The 25,411-nt window shown below is 39.8% G+C and overlaps 1 protein-coding gene across 1 annotated transcript in view; it reads left to right on the forward strand.

The window, feature by feature from the left end:
• Window positions 1–25,411, forward strand: part of KDM4C (lysine demethylase 4C) — a 437,653-nt gene that overhangs the window by 352,550 nt on the left and 59,692 nt on the right. Inside the window, exons 17-18 of the mRNA XM_044920760.1 lie at window positions 15,557–15,795; window positions 16,175–16,209. Of these exons, the coding sequence (XP_044776695.1) occupies window positions 15,557–15,795; window positions 16,175–16,209 (274 nt within the window). The remainder of the gene's footprint in view (window positions 1–15,556; window positions 15,796–16,174; window positions 16,210–25,411) is intronic.

Below are 25,411 nucleotides of genomic sequence, written 5' to 3' on the forward strand. Positions count from 1 at the left end.
TTGAAAAAAATAAAATATTTATCTCCACAGCTTGCTATCAGCAGGGAGGATAAGCATTCTTGGATGGATGGAAGGTTTATTGGTGGAAGGAGTCAAGAAGCTATTTTGTGATAAAGGATTTCTTTGCATTTTTTCCTCTAGTCAAGAAAATTACTTGTGGGTTCTTGCTTAAAAAAAAAAATAATCCCTCTGGTGCTGCTTTTAATTTGATCAGGTTTAAAATGTTTTCAGAAGGGTTAAGCTTCCTTTGCATTAGTCTGGTATGATCAAATAAAGGAATGGCTTTGGAATGGGCTAGATTTTTTTTACAATGCTGTTCGGCCTTTCTAAAGAAGGTGCAGTATAGTGGACAATCAAAATAGGACCATTTTTACTTGTCTTTGAGGTATGTCATGTATCCCTTTTCCGCGGACAGATTTGACTCATGTTGTAAGAATTTATGTTTCCTGTGATATATATCCAATGTACCCAACTGTCACTTTAAAAAAATAGGCATATACCACAACCCACTGTCATGATTTCTCATGTAGGGCTGCTGATAACTACACTTTACCTGCAAAGGGGAAGAATTAATTGTATATCCTGTTCTTGTTCATGAGGTAAAAGTTTGCAAGATAAAATATAATCCTGGTAGGGCATAGAAGCATTTTATGAGCAGGTGGACCAAGTTGTGAAAAGACTACCATAAAGCCTAAAACTTGGGGAACCCCAAAACTTCCACTGCTTGGGGGCTCTGTGTTTAGTCTGATCCTCTGCTGAGTTCATGAATATTTTAAGTGGACCTGAACAGGTGACTCTTTCTTCCCTGGGAAAAATATGGTTTTTAATAGAACCTTTCAGTCTGTCACTTTCCTGGGAATGGCTTTAACCTAATATAAACCTGAATCCACCTGAGAGAAATAGGAAAACCCTGTGTAACACTTTGCCAAACTTCACACAAGTCTAATAATAGAATAGAATAATTTTTCTACCCTACTAATATAGATGTTTTGTTTTGTTTAACTGAAAAACGTAAAATCATTTAAAGAAAGAGTTTTTCCCTTCTAGAAGAAAGGAGGAATACATGCTCCCTATACTTAAACAAGGGTCTATGAGCCCAGATATCTAGCTGCCTATATGTTGATGAATGATAGATACATACATAAATAGATACATGATTTTAGTAACCCGGCTTTAAAAAATAGTTTACTAAACACAGCTATAGCAGAAAAAAATGAAAATACTTTAAAGTCCTGGATACAAACCCTGAATCTGGTAAGGAGTGCCTCTCCCCTCCTCCCGGTTCATAAAAATAAATCTGAAAAACATACACTGGTGATAAAGAGTTAAGATGTGGTCATCACACCTGCCATTGAAATGGGAAGCTAGGACTGAAGAATGAACATATCAGCTCACAGCTGGGAAGATGTTGGCAGAAAAAAATATCACATGGCACTGAGTGAGGCCAGGCCCAACAAGGGGCCTTACTACAGATTAGTTTGAGAAGAGTTGTTGATGGTTGTCCTGCCGTAGGGCTCCAGCCACAGGCTCAGCAAATGCTGCTATATTCTTTGTGAAGATTTGTTTAAAAATCACAGTCTTTTTGTCCCTTGATGGTACACTCCCCTGATACAGTGTGATTTGATTTTCTGCCCCATTTGTGTCATACACCCAAGCGCTTGTGCCTTTTGCTTTGGCAGCCTGAAAGGAACTAATGTATTATCACATTCTGTTTCTCCCCCCACCCCATCTTTTAAAGAAAATAGTAACAGTGGCCATGTTTGTAACCTTTTATGTTTAGAGAGCACTTGTACCCATTATCCCATTAATCCCCACAGTGATCCTGCTAAGTGTAGCTGTAGAAACTGCGGCTTAGAGGCACAGGGGAGCTCACTCAGGAACACTCCTTAATGGGAAAGCTGGAACTCGAACTCTAGCCCCCACCAGTGCCTCTACTCTGGCAGGTAGGGGTTAAGAGGTTCGAAATTGCTCAAATACCAGCAAGCATTATGAGCCCCAAAGCTTACTTTATTGCAAAAAAATGGAGGCCTTGCACTCTTCTGTTTCCTTATTTTGCATTAATCTGATCAGGGCCCGTGAAAAGGATTCCAAAGAAAAATGTTTTTCCTTTGTAACTTACCATTGGAAAGTACCACTTTGGCCTCAGAATTGTAGCACTGAAACATATATGAACGTACACTGAGACAAAAGCGGTTTATATTTTACTACCTTGAAGCTTGATGGACTCCTGTTGCACGGAGCAGCAAAGGGGCTCTCTCTTTCTATATAGGTGTACACACGAGAGAAATGGAAGTGTGTGCATTCCAGGGTGAATTGGATTATCTTCATCTTTTAAAAAAGTAATGTGAGTGATAGAAGACCATGCTTTAGTTCTACGATTGCCAATGAACCATAATATAAGCAGTGAATGTCTTTTAGAGTATGAATACATTCTTTCACGCATTTGCGTGGGTAATTCATTGTTCTGTTTAAAAGGATCTCACAGAAATGGAATTTTTAAATATTGAGAAATCCATTAAGAAATGGAGGGAGAATGAAACACTCATTATAAGAGCCATGCCAAGGATAACTAAGATGTGGCCTAGCATCTGAAAAATTTTTACTTTTTTTTTTTTTTTAAAGATTTTATTTATTTGACAAAGAGAGACACAGCGAGAGAGGGAACACAAGCAGGGGGAGTGGGAGAAGGAGAAGCAGGCTTCCCGCGGAGCAGGGAGCCCGATGTGGGGCTCGATCCCAGGACCCTGGGATCATGACCTGAGCTGAAGGCAGCCGTTCAACCGACTGAGCCACTCAGGCGTCCCTGAAAAATATTTACTTTTAATCAAAATGAACTTTTACAGAAGTTAATGTTCTCAGCCTTTGGCTGAAGAGTTCATTGTTGGGCTGGTCTAACATCTGTTTGAAGTTGGTCAGCCAATTTTTCACAAAAGGAAAATATTGTATACACGTAGAGAAGGTATTGTCATTTTCATGAAGAAATTCTGCATTTTTGGAATTGACTTACTCCTCCGTTGCAGCTACACATTTTTTTTAATGACCTGTTCATGGCTAGTTGCAAAGACAGGGAAACTGAGGTTAGTACAAGGTGTCTTTGGTTCATTGTGGGAGCAAGTCAGCTAGTTCTGATTCTGAAATGATAGGAGAGGAAAAAATAGCTCGAAAGGTATTATGGTTCATATCCTATCCTTTTTGTGTTATTATTGTAAAAACAATAAAACAACAATCTTAAAAAAAAGAAAAACCCAGGATTCCACTAACCTAAATATGATATTCTTCATTTTTGCTTATTCATTGAAATTCTTCTCATTTGTATGCATGGTTGTAATCACTGTGTTCCTAGTGATTGTAGACATTTTTAATTGCTCTGTGTCAGGAGTTCTTAACTCTTTTGTTCCATGGACTCCTTTGGCAGTTTTTGGTAGAGCTTATAGATCTCTTTTCAGAAAAATGTTTTTAAGTATTTAAAATAAAATACCCCAGATTATATAGGAGACAATGTTGAAGTACACTTACTAAAATAGCTTTAAAATTAACTCATGATATGGTAACATGTGCTTTACTACCAATGTATTACATAACAAGATGTGACAAAGTCATAGTTAACTTAATTTCTGAGCGTAAATATTTTGGAATTGTGGAGTGGAGGGCAGGAGAGTTGAGGAATGTCATGCCTGATGGTCCCTATTGTCTGGGTGAAGGAAGAGGCTCAGTTGTCTTTAGAATGTGAGGAGTTGGGCTGGGGTTGGAGAGAGGTAAGGTTTTGGAACAGATGAGGCAGCATTGCTTAGTTCTTATTATGTCTCAGGTACTGTGCAAAACTTTTTATATATGTTATTTCCTTTAACCCTGAGAACACTTTCAAGAGGAATAGTTGCTGTTGTTGTCGTTACTTGACCAATGTAGCAACTAAGTTTGGAGAAATTACCCACAAATAGATCATTCACTGTCCCTCAGAGGAAGTCTACCTAAATAATCCAGAAGCCATATCCCTGATTGTTAACGCCAATGCAAGGCCACATTGGGGGCAGTGTTAGGATTCAGTCCCAACCCTTGATGAGAGCCTGTTTTGCTGCCTTTTGTCCACTTCCCAAATTGGGAAAGATAGAAAGAATTTCTAAGTGACCCTAAGGGCCACTGGAGATTGGAAATCCTAAATTTGTCTATTCTAGAAGACAATCCTCAGACTCACTGTTAGGTGATTTTTCTCCTGAAGCAACTATCGTAGAAACCTGAACAGAGCAAAGCAGTGGGTTAGGGGGCTGCAGAAGACAGGATGGGCTCTGGACTGGACAGTCTGTGTTCATACCTTAAATCAGCTCTTTTCAGGACCACAGTTGTCTCTGCTGGAGAGGTTCTTCCTCTGAAAGATCACCTGAGACACCTCAGCCGAGGTTCTTCCTCTGAAAGGTCACCTGAGACACGTCTGCCGTGCATTCATTGACTTCATAGCTTTTCATCACTTCTTCCTCAGGTTGTTTGGAGACATGTTGCCAGGGTATTTTAACTTAACATAAATTTTCTCACTGTGGTCTGAGACCGGTGTAATTGAAAGACAAGAGGCAAAGAGGTTGGAGCAGGCCACAGACAGAACACTTCATGGGTGACAGTCTCTAATAAGGGTCAGATGTATGCGGGAGCCTTGGGACAGCTTCTGGTGCTTGGAAAGGAAGCATGTCCCAGCACAGCACCTTGTGTAGCCTTCAAAGAAAAATGATGAGGCTTCTATATGTGTCTTTTTCCCAACCACTCGAATAAGTACCATTCACCAAGGTAAGTATATGCAGTAGGAGTGTATATAAATGTTCATTTAAACTGTTAAAAACCACATGTGGGAAGTTGGATAAGAAATAGGTACTTAGAACCTGATTTGTGGGACCCAGTTCCCTCATTGCAGATTAGCGAATGGGAGATGATTTTATTGTTCCATCGCAGACCTCACCAATGAATGCAATTTCAATAAATACACAGAAAACAGAGATTTAAAAAACCATACACACCTCTCTACACACCTCTCTAAAAAACATTGAACAAAACAACACCGCAGCCTTTGATGGGGTTGGATATCTGCATTGTCTCAAAACAAATACTGCTAAGGATAATTAGTCTCTGTCTTTGTTTTATTTTTTGGTCAAATAGCTTTAGGCCTTCAGCCTCGAGGCCAGAAATAAATAGAAAATGTTTTATAGTCATTGATTTGATAATGCCAGTTCCAAATCATATCTGATATTCATAATAAATAAAGTTTCTTGGGGTGGGGGAGGGCTGTCCTTGGGGCAGTGGAAAGCTTTGTAAGCCAGCCTTCCGAAATCATGTGAAATAGGACAATTGTGTTTCTTTTTAAATTCAGTTCTGAGGATTAAATGGTTAAAATACCGTCATTTCGAACATTAATTCAGAGAGATGTAAAAACAATACAGTTTAGAAATCCACCTAAGTTATAAGTAACTTTACAAATCTGGGGTTTTTTTTTAATAGGGTAGAGAGCACATATCAGTGACTTCAGCAGGGCCTACTTGTACCAAAAGGGCAGAGGGTCTTTTAAAAAATTGTAAGTAAATAATTCAGTAATTTTGAGTTCAAGTAAATGCTTTATTCAGGGAGACTAAGAATTCCTGTTTGATCTCTTGTAAACAATAATCTCAAATAATGTAATTTCCTCTAGGAAACAGGTGGTCTTTAATATTAACATAAAAAGAAATAAAAATGCAAATACAGGAGTACTTAGAGAATGTTTAGTTTGTGATTTAGGAGGCTTGCTTTTCCCACCTATCCACTGAAAGATGTTTAGTGACACTTAATAAGTACTCAGAATAAGATTTGTTCTAAAGCTCTCTGTATGCCCCTTTCGCCCTTTAAATTTGAAATAAACTTGAAATGAAGGATGGAACCCAAACAGGCTGTTAGAGAAGTAGAAATGATAAGTGATTGATTTTTCTCGGCATAGGTAACATTGCCTATTTTGTGATTCAGCAAATGCTGCTATATACTATCAGTGAAGTGCCTCTTTCAACATGAGATTGTGATGTTGCCTTTAATTTATTTGCAAATGCTGCTTTTATGTCTGGGTTTTCTGCACAGCCCAGGTAGTAAGTGCAGAGGGGAAGCTCTGTTTTCTGTTGAGGGAGGGTAGAAAAGGAAGGCAGGAAGCATTCAGAGGCTAGCCTGTTTCCCCCAGGAGACCTTCTCTTCACTTTTTTATGTTCAGGCCCCCTCCACCTTCCGTGACTTCCCCTTGTGTTGTGCCTGTGCTGAGCTAGCATTCAAAACCAGATCTGTCTGACTTCCCAGTCCATGCTTCCAACTAGGATGAAACACATGTAGGCAAGTCAGAGAAGTGTGGTGCTTGGTCAGGGTACTCCCCAGATACTGTGTTTGTACACTGTGCTAGGTACCTTCGATAACAAGATGAGTAGAATTTGTCCAACCCTGGAGGAGCAGAAGATGGACAAGCAAAGAGCCATGCCTGAACAATAAGCGTTCAGGGTTATTCTGATTTTCTGGATCGGCTGGTCTGGAGAGTTGCTTGGTTGCCTGAGGTTTAAACCTAAGTCACTCAGAAAATTGTAATAAAATAGCAGTTCTGTTTTTCCATCTAAAAATTAATCACCACTACTAAGCCTTCAACAGTCTCTCATCTTGGCAAGTGAGGGTGAGATTCGTGTCAGGTACCATCCAAGACTTCTGAGACTTTCTAGCCTGTCATTTCTTAGTTTTGCTCACACTTCTGCACTCAAATCTGCCTCATGTTTTTCCACCTCTGAGCTTTGTTACATCTATTGTAGAATGTCCTTCCTCTTTCCTCGTGCTGCTGCGTGTGCACTGGCTGAGACCTGCTGCTCCTTCCAAGGCGAGTGAGCACAGCATCCGCCTGCTCTTGCTGGCTTCCCTAGTACTCTGAACCCCACTGGCAGCTCCTCTGACCCATGGGGCAGACCCTATATCCCTGCCCTTGCAGGCTCAGCCAGTGTGCAGCATGTCCCCAACACTCTTCCAAGGCAGTGTCTGACCTGGTGCAAAAGCATTGCACGTTGTCTGTAAACTCCAAGAAATAAATTACAGGAAACTTCTGACTTTTTACTTTATTACAAGTTCCCTAGAGCCAGCCTGATGGAACTGACCCGGTGGTGCCTGGACTCAGTGACTTGTGCCCTCAGTTCAGAGGGGTGCACAGGTCCCTGCCTAAGCTCTGCTGCTATATGACCCGAGCCATCCAAGCAGAATCATACCTGCTTTCTTGTCCTGTATGGGGTGTCCCTTGAGTGGCTGTCATGAAGTTCATCCTCTCTTGCCCTTGCCCCTCTTTGAGACTTCTCAGTAGAAGAATGGTGGAAGGTGCTGGGTTGGAGGAAGGTAACCAGCTGAGGCACACATGTTGGTCTCACCTTGGTTCTCCAGCCCTCTCTCCTAAATCCAGTAGCACTTCATCTTGATTATTGTGATGACCACTGCAAAGCTTTTGTTACAGCTATTCTTATATGCCAGATTAATCTGGTTGGATACACAGATGGTATCTGTTTCATTTTTATATCTCCTGTCACATTTTGCAAAATGCCTTTTATATGAAAGATATTTAATAGATATTGAATGGCTGAAATAATGAATTAACACATAATATATAATAAGGAAACAATCATTCATTTAGTCACTAAATATTTATTGAGCACCTGCTATATGTAGTCAGTGTTCTGGTGCTGGGATTAAAAGGTGCTTCCAGAAGGATTCCTATTTGATGAGCTTCCCTGTGGTGTATCTTCTGATCGAAAATAAAAAGTGTGACTGGGCTGTCGACATAGTACTTTTTAAGAGTCATTTGTTAATTTGTCAGTCTGTGTCTGAACTGCAGTGGCTTTTCCAGTTCTAGAATTCTTTTGTGCTTCTTATTTAACATAACTCAGGGCCAACAATGACTGCCTAGCCTTGTTTTGAATAAGTGTAGCCTTTGACCTGGTCCCTACCACCTCTGCGCATTTTTCTAGCTCTGTCTCTTGGCCTGGCTGAGCTCATTCCTGTGCCCTTTACTCTTTATCCTGCTACTTGACTTTTTCTTAGCTTCTCATTTTTTGTGGGGTGAATCTCACCAAACAACAAACAATGAGATAAATGACTTCTGATACATATCATAAATAAGAATTTAATTCAACACGCTTGACACCATAGGCCATATATTTTAATGCTCTGAACTTGAAGTGTAGAAATAACTTTCCATAAGGAGGAAACACAGGACTTACGTTATGAGCTGATGCATGAGTATTCAGAATTGAGTTTTACTGTACCATTTCATAGTGTCTGCTATTTGTAATATGCTAGATGGCTGAGATCAGACAATTCTGTGTGGTGTGAGTCTGCATATTAATTGCTGCCTCTCACAAAAGCAGCCCAGTCCTGTAGTGTCCGTCCATGGAGGGTCTCGGTTTCCCATGTTCCCTCTCCCCTCCTTCCCCAACTGCTCTTGAGCTGTCTGGGTAAACTGATTTCTCTTGGTATCATTCTACTCCTCTCTCTGGTCCTTCTGAATCTTGCTCTCACATGACAGCGGTTGCATCCTGCTCTTCCTTCTGGCTAAGGTGTTTACATGTCTGTCTCCTCCCCTGGACTGGGAGCTCTCTTCTGTACAACTCAGACTGCGTCATCTCAGTATTCCTCCAGTGCTGGCCAGTATTAGCACCCAAGTGATTGACTTAATACTGATGAACAGAACATAAATTTTACAGGTAGAATTGAAAGAGAGTGGGAAGGTTCTCCTTTAAAACCTGTGTTCAAGGTCTTGGAGTAAAATGCAAGTTTCAGCCTCAACAATAGGGTTATCCATTGAGTCTAACATTATTCCCTCTTTCAATTGGGAATGTTAGTTTGCTGTTTAGTGCTTGGGAAAAGTGTCTTGAGAGAGCAAAAGAAAAAGGGAATTAGCTAATATTATCATTACTTGTTACTTGTCTGATAGGGAAACACTAATTAAAAAGCATTGTGCCTGTTTTGGAATTACCTGCCTATTTATGGAAGGAAAAAGAATCATAACATTGTTGAAACAACAGTAAAATCATACTACAAATCATATTAAAAGAAAAAAAGGGGGGATGGGATGTGCTTTGAACTTCCAACTCCTTTACAGCTCATCATTTCTTGATGCCCTTTGCTAAGCAGTGTGCTCAAGGAATCTAATGATACACAAAGCCTCATTGCCAGATACTTCATTAATTCCTCAATCCATTAGGAGCTTTAATGGCCTATGCCATTGGAATAAGTATGGAAATCCAGTCCCCCAAGAAGGTACAGTACTCTATAAATCATACCCGCCTGAGGATTCTCTCAGCCCTTGACACAGAAGAATAGATGAAAAATCATTGCGCTTCCTGAACTGCGTTATCCTACAGGCTCTCAGCATAATTGACATCCTTTAACTCTTTAACCCTCAGCCCTTGGTTCTCAAAGTGTGATCCCTGGATCAACAGCATCAGCACCATTGGGAACTTGTTAGAAATGCAAATTCAATGGCCCTAGCCCAGCACACTGAAACTCTGGGGGTGGGGCCAGCAATCTGTTTTTTTATAAATTTTTTTTTTTAAAGATTTTATTTATTTATTTGACAGAGAGAGACACAGTGAGAGAGGGAACACAAGCAGGGGGAGTGGGAGAGGGAGAAGCAGGCTTCCCGCTGAGCAGGGAGCCCAATGCGGGGCTCGATCCCAGGACCCTGGGATCATGACCTGAGCTGAAGGCAGACGCTTAACCGACTGAGCCACCCAGTCGCCCCAGCAATCTGTGTTTTAAGCAGGACTCCCTGTGACTCTGACCTGCTCTAATATCCCTGTGGCATAGTTCTATAATGAGGGCTTTTTTTTTTTTTTTTTTTTTTTTTACTGTTGAGGAAACATATGAGCAGGCCCATATCTACTCTCATATCCCTGATCCATATCCACCCTGACCTATGTGCTCGGATTCAGTTTAATTGAGCAAACATTAATGAGTAGCTGTTACATCCCAGGCATCCTTTCTAGGGAACCATAAAGGTAAAGGACACTTTAAAGTCTCTCTAGTGTCATCTGTGCTAGTGTTTTCCTGCAGTGCTGCGTTGGCCTTCCTGAATGGCAGCCCCGCCTGGACTTCGTTCTAAACCATCCAAAATGATGGTCCTCTAGGCTGCCTTATTTAACTTCTCTCTTTTTTTTTTTTTTAAGATTTTATTTATTTATTTGAGACAGAGAGAATGAGAGACAGAGAGCATGAGAGGGAGGAGGGTCAGAGGGAGAAGCAGACTCCCTGCCGAGCAGGGAGCCCGATGCGGGACTCGATCCCGGGACTCCAGGATCATGACCTGAGCCGAAGGCAGTCGCTTAACCAACTGAGCCACCCAGGCGCCCCTTATTTAACTTCTCAAAGCCTTCATTAACCATCATCCACCAGTTGGCTCCTCATCCTTTTCCCAGTGGCACACTGGCACCTCTGTGAATTGCAGGAAGGATGACCCTATCTTTCTGAACTTTTTCTGCTTTTAAATGCCTGATAATCTTGCTGTTCACGCACTCCCTACTATCCCTGTCCCTCTAGAATTGGTGTTGCCCCTACCCCCTATCCATTTTCACACTAAGGCCGCTGCTAGAGAGGTTCTTTCCTACAGAAGACAGAGTGTCCAACCCTGATCTTAAGGGAGCAGCTCTGCTTAGAGGAAGGCATAAAATCTCTATCAATAAAGGGCAACAAGAATAAAAAACTCAAAATTTACCTTCCTCCCAATAGCTATTTCCCTAATCCAAGTCCTCATCATCCTGTGCCTCAATATTTCTGTGGCTTCCTAATAGTTTGTTTTCCCACCTCAATCCATCTTGCTGATAGAGTGATCATTCTTTCTTTTTTTTTTTTTAATTTAAATTTTAGGTAGTTAACATACAGTGCAATATTGGTTTCTGGAGTAGAATTCAGTGATTCGTCACTTGCATACAACACCCAGTGCTCATCATAACAAGTGCCCTTCTTAATACCCACCATCTATTTAGCCCATCCCCACCCACCTCCCTCCATCAACCCTGTTTGTTCTTTATCATTAAGAGTTAGAGTGATCATTCTTAAATACTAATTCTATTATACTAACTTCAAATACGTGCCCAAGGCCTATAGCAAGGGTCAGTGAACTAAGGTATGTGCTTGCTGTTACAAATAAAGTTTTATTGGAACACAATGACAGTCATCATTTGCAGATTATCTGTGGCTGCTTTTGTGCTACAGTGGCAGAGTTGAGTGGTTGCAACTGGGACTCTATACCATACTAGCCTAAAATATTTATTATCTGGCACTTTAAGAAAAAGTTTGCTATCCCTGGTCTGTTTACACATAACATACTGACATATTTGGGTTTAGTTCTGCCAACTTACAATGTTCTTTCCCTTTGCTCCTGTTTGTTCTGCTTCTATTTCCTTCCTTTTGTGTCTTTGTTTGAATTCATTATTTTTCCTTATTCTGTTTTGTTTTTCACACTATTAGTTAATTGGTACTTTTACCCCTTTCCCAGACAATTCAAGAACATTAGAACATTTTAAACGTCTTTTACCACTTCTTCCTTATATGCTTCAGTTGTTATCTGTTCATATTCTCTATATTTGAAACCCAGAAGACATTACTATTATTGTTTATAAAGTCAATATTCATTTAGACTTATCTACATATTTAGCATTTTGGTTGCTCTTCGCTTCACACATACTTCTCATCTTTGTATATGAAAAAGAAAAGAAAAAGTCTTTATGTTCGCCCTCACATTTGAATGATAATTAGGCTGAATATAGACCAAATTTAATTTTCCTCCGGAAACTGAAGACATTGTTTCATTGTCTGTTAGCATTCACTGTTGCAAATTAGAGATCTGATGGTAATCTGATTTTTCTCTTTTGTTCTCTGGAAGATTTGGGGATTTTTCTCTTTTTATTTTGAGATCTAAGATGTGTGTAGGTGACTTTTTAAATTAATCCTACTTGTTGGGCTTTTTTATAGATCTGGAAAATTTCTGTACTTTTCTCTTTTTTTATTCTTGTAAGATGCCTTTTAGAAAGATAATAGAACATCTGGATCTCTTTTCCATATTACTTAGCATTTATGTTCTGTTTTTTTTTTTTAATTTTCTTCTAGGTTCTGTACAATCTCTAGGTTCCATCTTCCAGTTGCTAATTTGATCTTCAATAGGATACAATCTAATATTCAGCACATCTTGATTCTTTTTGACTGATATTTTGAATTTCTTAGCTATGTAGTTGTTACTTTTTTCCTAATGATGGGATATATTTTGGAATTTCTGTCATAATATATACTGTACCTCTTTTTAACTCATCTTGTGCTTCCACTTACCTGACTCCTTAGGTCAGATATTCTCATATTGAGTAATCATAGCACCTCTCATTTATTTTTGTTTTCCCTCAAATGTTTGTGATTTTTAAAGTATCTGATTGTATTTTAGTTGTGCATCATGGGTGCACTTTTTCTTTCCTCAGCCCAAATGAGAATCCACTTGGCTTGCTGGTGAATGATGAGGCAGATCATAGGACTCTGATTCAGATCAGATAGGATTACCTCACCTGCTGATGATGTTTGGGGCAGGATGGGCCATGGGCTGGTCCAGCAGTGGGTAGCTTGTCTTTTAGTATTTGCTTCCACTCTTGGCATTGGCCTTGCCAAAACTATCCCCTCAGAGATACCTACTAATAACCATTTGCTGGGGATCTGCTCCATGGGATTAGTTGTACCTTTTCTTGGTAGGCAGTACTATTATATTTTCACTCTTTTCCCTTTATCTTTACTTAGGGGTTAGAGCTGGGAAAGTTGTGGCACAGGCTGAGTCCACCATCTTGATCCAATCAGCCATGTGTTTCCTGAAGGCCTTCTTCCATGTCTTGCCTCCAAGCATAACTCATTGCACCACTCATTCGGGTTCCACATAGCACCTTGTCTCTATTTCTTTCATAGTGCTTATTCCGTTGTAACATTCTTAAGAACTGTCTGTTTGTCCTTTTCTTTGCCCTGCTGAATTAAGTTCTGTAGCCCAGACATGTGTAGGTGTCAGATTGCCACAGATGTTTCATCCAGGTTACAGAACAACTGGTTTAGTAGCAAGCAAGTGAAAATGGGGTTTGGAAATACAACACAGACTGTACTATAAGATACAGAATGGCTCCCCTACCTGGTTTTATGTATTTCTCTATCTCCTCAAAAACCTGAGGAGATTTGACTTAAAAGTCAAACTTCCCAACTCTATGAATAAACATCTTCCAAAGCATCAAATTATAGTAGTCTGCAGTTAGGTTGACTTTGTAAGGATACTGGTTATATCCTTAGAAATGACCACCTCTTGTCTTCCTTGAAAAGGAGAGCCCTTCCCTTACTAGATTCCAAGGATTGAATCCTTACTGGCTTAAGTGTATAATCTCTGTTTCTTTTGCCTTTTCTGGAGGGCCTCTGTTTAATGAGGCAGTTAATGGTGGAAGAGGTTGGAGTTACCAATTCATTAACTAGCTTAAGTCATAATACTCTTTCCTACTCTTAGAATTAATTGGGGAAATGGGAAACCATTTTTCCTTTCATATCTGTCAATATCTGAACTTAAGTCAAATGCTGACTTCCAGGTAGTATGATTAGGCTCTTAAAAGATTGTCTGATTATGCCTGGGGCTCCTGATACGAGTTTTTGCTATTATATCTACCATCACATTTCAAAAAATTGGAATTGGCAAAAAATATTAGAATGCCAAGAATTACCAAGAATGTATTGAAACTGATAACAAGAATTGTTGAGAGCACCTGGGTGGCTCAGTCAGTTAAGCAGCTGCCTTCAGCTCAGGTCATGATCCCAGGGTCTGGGGATCCCCTCTCCCCCTCATCAGGCTTCCCTACTCAGCAGGGAGTCTGCTTCTCCCTCTGCCCCTCCCCCTGCTTGTGCTCTCTCTCTCAAATAAATAGATAAAGTCTTTTTAAAAATTGCCAAGATACCAAGAAAGTAATACTTTTATTCAGATTATAATGGGTCTTGTTTCAGTTCTGTGGTTCTGTGTGTGAGTACGTGTGTAGTTTCTTAATCAACTAAGCCACATCCTTAACTCCCACTTAAAAATACTTAATTGTACATTGAATCCAGATATATAGGGAGAGCAGATAAATGTCTGGAGTGTGGGGCCCTTATGGGGACTAGTGAGAAATAAGATTGCTCAGATGGACTATAAGGGTCTATTATAAGCCCCTTCTATCTCATGCTATTCCGTCTCCTTTTTTTCTGGAATGTTTTGGAGATAAGGAGAACCCACTGAAGGTCATTTAAGCAGGAGACTGACATTGGATTTATGTTGTAAAGAGATCACTCTGGCAGGCCTGGGGGAGATGAATCGAAATGGAATAAAATAAAAGACCAGTTAGGAGGATATTACTATGCTGGGTACCATGGGCAGAGGCAGTGGCAGTTGGTATAGATGGGCAGGGAGAGATCAGGGCAAGATTAAGGTACAGAATCTATAAGACTAAAGTTGCTGATCTGATGTAGGGCGAGGAAGAGTTAGAAGTTAAGTGCACATTGATTCTTACAGGTCTGTGATAAAATATTATGATCCCCAAAAGGCATTGAGTTTAAGTACCTTTTCTGTCCCAGGAAGGAAAATGTACCTATAAAAGAAGAGCAGCTGCACCAGTATTTGATCAGATTGCAGACCTTTTTCATCCTTAGGAACGAAAAGTCAAGCTTTTTATCATTCTCTTTCTTCTGCTTTCTGAACCTACCTTATGTTGTTCTACGACCATTTTTTTCTAACCTTCAAGTATTCACTAATTGTACATTTAGTGAAGCACAAATATAGTGAAAATGTCTAGGGCTAATTGTATGCAATTTAATTTTTAGATTGTGGTAATCATTATTGCTGTTTTTATTTTCATTCTCTCTTCACCAGGCATAGTCAGCTATAGATACTCAACAAAATTATGCCCTTTGGGGTGATTTTCAATTTTCTCACTTTGCGAAGCATATTTTTTATCAGTCATGAAGGGTTCAGATTTGTATTATTAAACACTTGAGCCTCTAGTTTCCACATTGGACCATTAACACTTTACAGTTCCTTATAAATAGAAAACTAAGACCATCTCTGTGCTGTTTGGGGTTATTTCTGAAGATCTCATCTAATTTAGGAGAGTAGGTACCTATCTTCCAAACCCATATTCTATCTCTTGTTGTACCAAAAGTCCTGCCATGCAGGAGGTAAAAGAGAAGTAACTTAAGCATTCATGGGTGATTTACAGGAGCACCCCTGGGGGCTTTCCTTACTGTGCCTGGAGAAGCATATGCAAAAGGGTTTGGCTTTCCTAACCACAGGAAGTATTTCAATATATGTTTGGTAGTATGTGACTATAGCAGTGTGTTTCATTAAAAATACACAACTTACATTGTCACAGTTGCTCTCACCACTAGGGCCCCTGCAGGATCAAGACTTATTGATGTAATCAGTTTTCTGCCTCTCTAATAGCTATTATTCTATGAAGTGTGGAAATCGGCTGAGTTACAGTTGGAATTGATGTTCGTCTTTGTTTTAACCCTCCAGAAATGCATCTTCTGCAGATACCGGGTTAAGAAGGTCTCTGGAGCCTGTATCCAGTGTTCCTATGGCCGCTGCCCAGCCTCCTTCCATGTCACGTGTGCTCATGCTGCTGGGGTGCTGATGGAGCCTGATGATTGGCCATACGTGGTGAACATCACATGCTTTCGACATAAGGTCAACCCAAATGTGGTAAGGCCTTCCCTTCCTTCCCTGATGCCAAGACTGCATACGAATTCCCTCCTGTACACTTCCCAGGGCTAGCATGCTCTACTCTGTAATGTTACTCATTGTTGACATGTCCAGGCTGTGAGTTCCTTAAGGGCAGGGATTGTACATTATTATTTACTCGTATTTGCCCAGGACTCATTAGTGTCCTGATCCACATACCTGTACATCTTGGCCTTCAGGTTTTATTTCATCTCTTCTAGAAGAAACAAAGAGCAGTAACACAGTAAAGGGAAGAGGGCAGGTGGTGACAAATATCTGGGGCCTTGCCACCTGAGGTGGGATAAGCTAGGTGTATCATGGAGGCTCTAGGAGGAGTGAGAACAATTTCAGAAAAGCAGAAATGTAGAAGAGACGTATAGAGGTCACTTTTTCTGCCTTTTCTATTTTACTCAGGACTGAACCTTTTTCTGGGCAAAGAGTGTTTGCAAGTAAATAACATGTGAATTTAACCATAAATTAGTTTACCTGTTGTTGGCAAATGGAATCTTTCATTTGTTTTAAATGCTTAGAAAAATTAGGACAGTATGAAGATGGTTGATATGCCTTTGTTACTTTTCCAGTTCACTGTAATTGTTTTGGGCTGCCAACAAGGGGCAGCTTTGCTAACTTGCTGCCCTTTGTTATCCCTGGGAGGCTTGGCCACAGACTATTTGCAGCCTAACATACTTGTCCTATGTCTCTAATAACCTCCTGTGAGTAGCCTGCCAGGTTGTCAGTAAGGGCTTGGGGAACCATGACCCATACACAACAAATCTCCTGGCTTTTTAATGATTCCAGCAACTTCTGTTGGTGTTTTGAGAGATACTTGATGTTTGTGGGTTGGGACTTTGTTCGGTTGTGTGTGAATGCACAAATGTATGAGATGACATCACCAACTGTCACATCTGTTTTACTTTCCATGTTTTAGGTGACAAGTTGCATATTCATTCATGCTTTTTCCTTAGTTTCTTGAACTGATGGGCTTTTGCTAAGAATAGTATTATATATTCAGCAGAAAATACATTTTAGCAACTTTTTAAAAAACTACAGTAATAACACATTGCATTACGGTGGTGCTTTGCCATTTACAACGTGCGGTCAATAGCATTACCTCATTAGATGACACATGGGAACGCATTTTGAGATGTGAACCAGATCATGACCTCCCAAGTCAGAGTAGTTTGTGTTCACACTTGGACTTTGCCAGCAACACATGTGCAACCTTGTGCGAGTTCTTGTCTTGGAGCCTCAGCTTCCCTGTCTACAAACAAAGGCTTGCCTGTCTCACTGTCTTGTTTTCAGCCCATGGCACAGGATGAGCCCTCAGAAAACGGAAGTTGTATTATTACTCTCTCGTTTACCGCTACTGCTGCTGCTGCTGGCTTTGGTGCTATAATTCTGTTGTGAACTGGGCCTCATGAGTAGTAGTATCCCTGCTTCAAGGATAAGAAACCCAAGTACAAAAAGGTTCAATTCCTTGCCTAAGTGGATTCAGTTAATGAGCAACAGGTGCTGGAATGTAAATGCTTTTTCAGCCCATTCTCTATTATTTGTTGAATTCCAAACTCCAAGCCTTGAATGGAGCTAGAGGTGTTCATTTGAAGCTTTGCTTGGGATCACACATTCTTATTTTAATATTCCAAAGTTCTGTGGTTACTAAATGATTATATTAAAGTTGCTATTAAACCAAGATCCATATGTTTAATCACCATGTCATTCCTTCTAACTATGACGTGTGGTTCAGTCAGGTTTATGTTACTAATTGTTTCGTAAATGATGACTGAAAAGAACATCTACTCACTGTCCTCTATGGATCCACTTTAAGTTTGGTACACTTTGTCAAACATGGGGAACATCGTATAATTTATATTAAATGGTAGTTTTTCCTTATGAAGGTAAAATTTTAGTGTTTGTAAATTGCCTTGGCAAAGTTCTCTGGCGGGAAGCACTGTAAATACTGGATTTCCAAAATATATTCCTGATAGCTGTTACTTATCCATTATTCTTAAGTTGGACTTCAAGTATGGCTTCTTCCCCAAAATGTTTGACAACTAACCAGAAGGAATTCATAAAATCTGAAAACTTTGGTTAAGAGCATTGTGAATTGCCCCTATTGCATTAAATATGCTTTACTTTTCAAGCATAAAAAAGTTCAAATTAATTCTAGTATTTCTCTTTGTGTAAACTGTATATACCAGGGGTTATACTCTCAAGAGCTGGAATTATAGTTTGGCTATATTTTCACCATACCTGATTATTTGGAGGTAGTGGGCAATTGCTGAATCATAGCAGTGAAAACTTATAAAATAAAATTCAGGCAAAGTTGGCAGCCTAACCAGTCATTTTACAGAATAGGGGATGCCTGCATAGTTCTGGTGAAATGAAGTTGCTTCAATAGGATCTACATCTTTACTCACGTTAGGGTTTTTGTTTCTTTTTTTTTTTTCATTTCTCCCAATTATTTGTTTTTTTGCACCAAAAGGACCATTTTAAGGCAACTTCTACTCTTCCTTTAATGCCAAAAATATTCTAACTAGCTTTTTCAATGGGCTTTGAGCATAAACTCATTCTGATAATAGTGTAAAAATCTCATCTGATTTATTATAATGCATTCTTCCATTAGACAGTAAGCACCCTTTTAATTGAAAAGGTGGTATTTAAGGGGTACTTGGATGACACAGTTGGTTAAGCATCTGACTCTTGGTTTCGGCTCAGGTCGTGAGATTGAGCCCAGTGACGGGCTCCACATTCAGCATGGAGTCAGTTTGGGATTCTCTCTCTGCCTCTCCCTGCCACATGCTGTCTTCTCCCCACCCAAATAAATAGATCTTTTTTTTTTTTTTTAAAGGTGGTATTTGAAAAAAATACTTGGCTTCCAAAGTCTTAGAAGATAGAAATATGTTAGAGAAAGTGCACAGCTAATCCCTGTTATTTTAATCTAAATTTTTATATGTATTTTTCAGTGTTTTTGTCAAGCATACTTTTTGCTGGCACCTGCTATCTTTCAAATGTAAGATTTCATTTGTGTGTGCATGTGTACGTGTGCACGTGTGTTTATGTTGTAGTGTTGTGATACTTGACCACCCACCCTTTGCCACGATTCAGTGTGACCTATTTCCTGGCTCTGTTTCAGAAGGTTCCATTGGATGTATTCCTAACCACTTATGTGGATGTTGCATAGATGTTTTTAAGGAAAAAGAAAAACTAAAGAACACAATAAATAGTAAAATAGTTTTGAAAGTATGAGCCTTGAAAATATATTCCTTCTCCAAAGCAAATAATGAGCTACTCATAAATTATATACTTCCTGCAAAGTACAGCTACCACAGGGTCTGTCTCCTCACACCTGAGTAAACTAGAGGGTGTCCAAAGGAAGAGACACCTGAATAATGGAGGGCAGCGGAGGAGAGAAGATGGCATGCACAGATCTTTATTCGGGGGCAAATTACTTCAGTGAACCTTCATATTAGATTAGAATATTCCATATACAGTGTCAGAACACTAGAATCACTTGCACTTTATACATTAGTTCATTGCAATGAACAAAGCGCTTTTTAATAAAAGTATCTTATTTGAGGTACATCATTTTTATCTCAATGCCCTCTCCTCTCGAAAAATATGACATTGGAGAAGTTTGTCTCTTTCGTCGTTTTCTGAGCTGTGGCTACTAACATGGAGATAGACACCTATTCAAAGAAGAACTTTTATAGAGAAAACACTTTAGTGGACAAATTTTTTCCTACTATTTTGTGTATTATTTTACTCAATGTTATTTTAACTAAATTTTTAAACTAAGTCATTGTTTTAATTAGATTTTTTTAACTAGGTTTAATTAATATTTTCTCTCTTCGACTAGCACTTGGCCACCCATGGAAGCTGCTTGGTATAAATTTGTTAACAATAGTTCTCTAATGCTAATGAATGGGATTAGTGGAAAAGAAGAAGAATAGTATTTATTGAGCATCTTTATGTCAAGGGTATGTCAGCTATTTCACATGTGCCCCTTATTTCAAGGCAGTGTTATTGATGTGGATAATGGAAGGTAGTGGTTATGTTGGCTTCCATATTAGCACCTCCTACTCTCAAAGGTCCTCTTGTCTTTTGTTATTCTACCCTCCTAGCCATCCTCCATGTCTTCTTCTGGCACTCATCCTTGTAATAGAACTTGAGACCTTGTTCAGCACTTACTTTTTTTCCTCAGCCTATGTCTTCAGGCCAGCTCCCCAGGCAAGCTTCAGTACAATTCATTCTTGTGCCATCACTATGCGTGGCTCAGGACGGGGACCCACATTGCACAGGAGCTGGTGAAGGGCTCAGAGCAAGGTGGCTCTTCTGGTTAATCTATTCCTATATAGCTAACTTTTGATGGTACCGGGGTGAAAATACCTGTCAAAACTAACTTAATGAAATCTTTCCTTGGTATGTAAAAATAATTCTCACCTCACCAACATTTGGAACAATAGATGATCAAAGCTCCTAAACTTAAACCCTAGAATAGTTCTTAATCACAGGAGAACATTGTATAGTATACTTCCAGTATCAGTTTTTGAGAAAACACATAATGACAAAAAACCTTCCAGAAGTTGGTAACACTTTTATATGAATTCATTATGATGAATCTGCAGTTAATTGTGGCTTGATCGGGAGAGACCCAACACACACTCCCACTGTAAATTTCCAATTAATTAGCCAAGGATATAGAAATCTAGCAGAAATGGTTTGATGAGAGAGAGTGGAAGTGCATGCAACCTAGCCTAACAAAACTTCCCTGGGCTCTCTCTCCCTAGTGAGCGTATGCAGTTGCCTCTGTGTAAGGCACCACCAGATCTGAAACAAGAGATATATTGCTCTACCACAGGGGTTTATACTCAGGAAAACTGATTATCCGTGTCTTTCACTTAATAAAATGTTTATAGACATGAAGGGGTCCTATTTTTATGCCAGAATCAAGGTCAAGAAGACCACATATTCTACTAGAGGAAGAAGGTAGGCTCAGTTCCCAGATGGGTACCTGAGGAATATCTCCCTTCAGTGTTCTACAGTTCTAGAAACCTGTTTTCCTGGGGTCTACCCCTGACTCTGGTTTATGGCTTTCTTTTTTTTGATGTTATGTTAATCACCATACATTACATCATTAGTTTTTGATGTAGTGTTCCATGATTCATTGTTTGCGTATCACACCCAGTGCTTTCTGGCTTTTAATCCAGTTAGTTCCAATAGGCATTTTGGTTTGAAGACCGGAATTACATTTCACCATATGTTGCATTTTACCATATGGTGCCCCTCAGGCCCTTGATGGGTGGTCATAGGATTATGTTTTTGTAATCAGGCAGCATTTATTTAATTCACATCAGTAGGTAGGACTTTGCTTGACTGTGCTTTATATTATTTGACCCTTTTGAGCATCATTTTGGTTTATGGCCTCTTATAGATTCAATGGGTACCAATTGACTGTAATTTTCTTCTTGATGCTTCTGTCACACTTTGACCATTTGGAGCCTCTTCTTTTTTTTTTTTTTTTTAAGATTTTATTTATTTATTTGAGAGAGAGAGAGAGCAAGCACGAGCAGGGGGAGGGGCAGAGAGAGAAGCAGAGGAAGAAGCAGGCTCCCCCCGAGCAGGGAGCCCAACGTGGGACCCGATCCCAGGACCCTGGGATCATGACCTGAGCCGAAGGCAGACGCCTAACTGACTGAACCACCCCAGGCGTCCCGGAGCCTCTTCAAGGTGACTTTATTTTCCTAATTTAAAACCACTTCCAGACATCTTTGAAACTGTTGTTGCTTTATTTCAATAAGAAATGGCAAAATCATCTTGATTTCCTTGTTTCAAACATGGCATCAGCAACGCATCAAGGAGCCGAGGTTCTTTTTTAAAGGTGCTCTATTAGAAATCAAATTTGAAATGAAGGGTGTTTTTTTTTTTTTTTCATGCAACACCAGCTACTTTGGCAGGGGGCCCACATTAGTGATAGAGCAGGAAAATAATTCTTTTTCAAATGATCAAGAGTTTATGTTGATATGTCCAATTTTTTTGTCTTTAATAAGTTTATTTTTATATTGTTCTAATTTGAGGGCTTATTAATACACTTTTTCCTGTTACCATTAACTTGTCTTTTGATGTCTTTTGATGTCACAGCATAGGTTGTTATACCACACATGTTTATATTAATTATATATTATAGATAAAAATTTTAGGAGTCTTTGTTTTCTTTTTTTTTGTTTGAACCACTGGATCAGTGTCATGGAATTGGCTTCCACATTTGTAGGTCTAGAAAATCCCACTTTCAAGCATCACCTAAGCACCTCTTTCCTAAAAAGAAACAAAACAATCCTTATCTTCCTTTAAGGAACAGTAAAGCAATGAAAATACAGGGCACTAAGTATTGTAACACCATTGATAACCATCATTTTTAGGATTTTCAGAAAAACATAAAATTTTGATATTTTGTCTAAAATTCTTTTAATTTCTCATGGGCTGTGTGGTAGGGCCCACCAACTTCTCACCACCCTCTTGTCCAACGCCAGAGCTCCTAATTGCAGCCTGTTATTCTCCGGAGGGTGAACTTCTGATTCTCAGCTTCCTTTCATTATTATTTCAGGATAGTTCCCCAGGCTTGAAAACATTTTAAACTTTTTTGAAGAAAGGATGGGATTAGGGTAGAAAGCTGTGACCCCAATAAACTGTGACCCCATTCCAAGATTTTTAAATGAACTGAAACCAAGGAAAATAAAGCCAATTTTTAAAGACTTTTGGAATTGGAGATAAACTGTTTGATAACAGATTGGCCATGCATACTCCCCACCTCTCCTTCCTTATCTTAGCACTTGTTTAGCCAGCTCATAAAAAATAATCTAGGGGCGCCTGGGTGGCTCAGTCGTTAAGCGTCTGCCTTCGGCTCAGGTCATGATCCCAGGGTCCTGGGATCCAGCCCCGCATCGGGCTCCCTGCTCAGTGGGAAGCCTGCTTCTCCCACTCCCCCTGCTTGTGTTCCCCCTCTCACTGTGTCTCTCTCTGTCAAATAAATAAATCTTAAAAAAAATAGAATAAGAATGATGCAATCTGGGGGCGCCTGGGTGGCTCGGTCATTAAGCGTCTGCCTTCGGCTCAGGTCATGATCCCAGCGTCCTGGGATCGAGCCCCGCACTGGGCTCCCTGCTCCGTGGGAAGCAGTCTTCTCCCTCTCCCGCTCCCCCTGCTTGTGTTCCCTCTCTAGCTGTGTGTCTCTCTGTCAAATAAATAAATAAAATCTTTAAAGAAAGATAAAAGATAAAAAGTAATCTAGGCACAAAGGTTAGTTATGGAGAACTTCAGTTAGATTGCTTTGAAACTTTTCAATTCAATATACAGGGGGGCATGGAGTGTCCTGGAAATAAAAACATAATTTTTTTTTAACTTCTTAGCCCAACTTTAAACATTCTTCCTGACATGCCCTCATTCACACACCTGTTGTAAGCAGATGTACTTTTTTGAAGAAATGATGATAAACATTGATTCAACATATAACGTGAGTTGTGTTTTAAAGGCTTTACAAGTATTATGTCATTTAATCTTCAAAGTACCATTTATGATAGGGACTATTACTAACTCCTCTTACAGATGAGGAAACTGAGGCAAAGATTATTTAAGTTACAATTTGATGTATATTACATAGGTAGTAAGGGAAAGAATGGTCGAAACCGGGCAACCTGATTCAGTGCCCAGGCTCTTAGCTACTGTGCTCTATTACCATAATAAGATAGGCTATATAAAGATAAGGATAAAATGTCCTGGGAGCCCAAAGAAGGAAACTATGAACTCTATTAAAGGCAGTCAGGTAGAATTCACAGAGGAGGTTACAACTATGAGTTTTGCCTGCTCTAAGTGTAGCCTTCTAATGCCAGTGAGGTTGCCTTGGCTCCAATAGGGCTGACAAATCAAACTCAGCAATGGATTGAATCCATCCTTTCTTTTTCCTTTTTATTTTCCTTTAGTCTGAAGCTCAATTCTGTGGCTCAACTCTGTCCACTTTTAGTTTCTCTCCCAATCTTTTAAGGAAGGGAACCAGAATTTAGCTAACACTCATCTAACAATGATCTAACTGGCCTCTTCCTATCTCCCAGATCTGGGTGTCTTTGTGTTTCATTGACAGTAGAATTGTTTTGGTGGATGTTGTTTTTCTTACAACAATTTAGATATTGCTAACTCCCACTCTGTTCAGTTACATTTGCTATGACCAACATACTCTTCTCAGACTTGTGCACAATTATCTGGTGTTTGTATATGTTTTTTTTTTTTTATTCTACATAAGTTATTTTCCAAATGCCCTGCTGACTTTGCACTGATACTGAAAAACAGATTTCTAACCCAAGAAAAGGTCTGGAGTAAAAAATTCTTAACAAGGATGAAAAAAAAAATACTACAGTGATTAGGGCCTGAGTCTGATCAGTCTTCCTCAATCAAACATACAGTAAATAAAAGAAATCCCTTATCCCTTACCTTTTCATCGATAGAAATGTTTAGTTGAGATCTCAGTCCATGTATCCCAGGTGATAGAAAGTTAACACCAGGTTTGCCTGGGAGGAGAAATATTTAGCACAGACGTTTTAGAATATTTACATTTGGAATGAATCTTCCTCTCGTTCACTTTATCGGGTAAAACCAGTGAAAACATAATTTTTTTTAATTTTATAAAGAAAATGAAGTGTATCCTATTTCAGACTTTTCTGCTCTCTATTTAATACCCCACATTTAGTTTCCTCCTACTTCTATAGCCATTTCCACAGGAAGGGTGGGGATCAGCGAGCATAGAGCTGCTCTCCCCCATGCTTTTTGTCAGGAGAAAAAGGGCTTGAGTGGACCCACAGCAGAAGGTAGGACAGCCTTACTATTTAGTCACTGGCCCTGGCTGCAGGGCATAGAGGAGAGGTTCCACTGACACTCTCCCCAGAAGCTCCCCAGAGTGACCTCCACAGACTTTGGGCCAGAGGCTCTTCTGCCTCAAATTGAGCCTTCTTCAGCTTACTCTTCTGTCCTTCCCCCTTTTCTAGATCTTTTTCCAAGTCTGGCCACTTCTGAAGGGTCTATGCACCAGTCCCAGTTCAGGCATCATCTGCAGGGGTTTTAGATCTATTTCTGATACTAACTGAAGTGCTTCAAGGGGTTTTGAATCTGTGGGAAGAGACAACAGATGCCTCCATTGCCGATTCCAGTTTTAATCAGCCAAAGATACAGAAACTGATCAGAATGGGGAGACCATGCAGGCAGAGCAGAGGCTAAATGCTTGGGGGTGGTGCTTCTCCTACACTTTGTTCCCTATGGGGGCTACAGAGTTGTGGCAGTGTCTGCATGGAGTTGGCTGCTGGATCTGAATAAAAGTCATATTTTGTGACTATACAGTTCCTCTGTATTAAGGGTTTACATCTCCATTCTAGAAAAATTTACTTTTGAGAGTCTGGGCGTTTCCATTTAAGGAAATTCTTGCAAGCAATCAGCCCTTGAATCAGATACAGGGTCAGCAAGGCCACATCCTCATCTGTGGGTAGAAAGCAGAGTTGGGTCCCAGGGGGTTCAGAAAACTCTCTCTTCCCTTAGGGTAGCATTTCTCCAGACTTTATTTCTGATCCTTTAATCTGGTTGGGTAAAAGAATACTATCTCAGATATATTTCCTG

Source organism: Neomonachus schauinslandi, chromosome 13, assembly GCF_002201575.2.
Source record: "Neomonachus schauinslandi chromosome 13, ASM220157v2, whole genome shotgun sequence".
Taxonomy (NCBI): domain Eukaryota; kingdom Metazoa; phylum Chordata; class Mammalia; order Carnivora; family Phocidae; genus Neomonachus; species Neomonachus schauinslandi.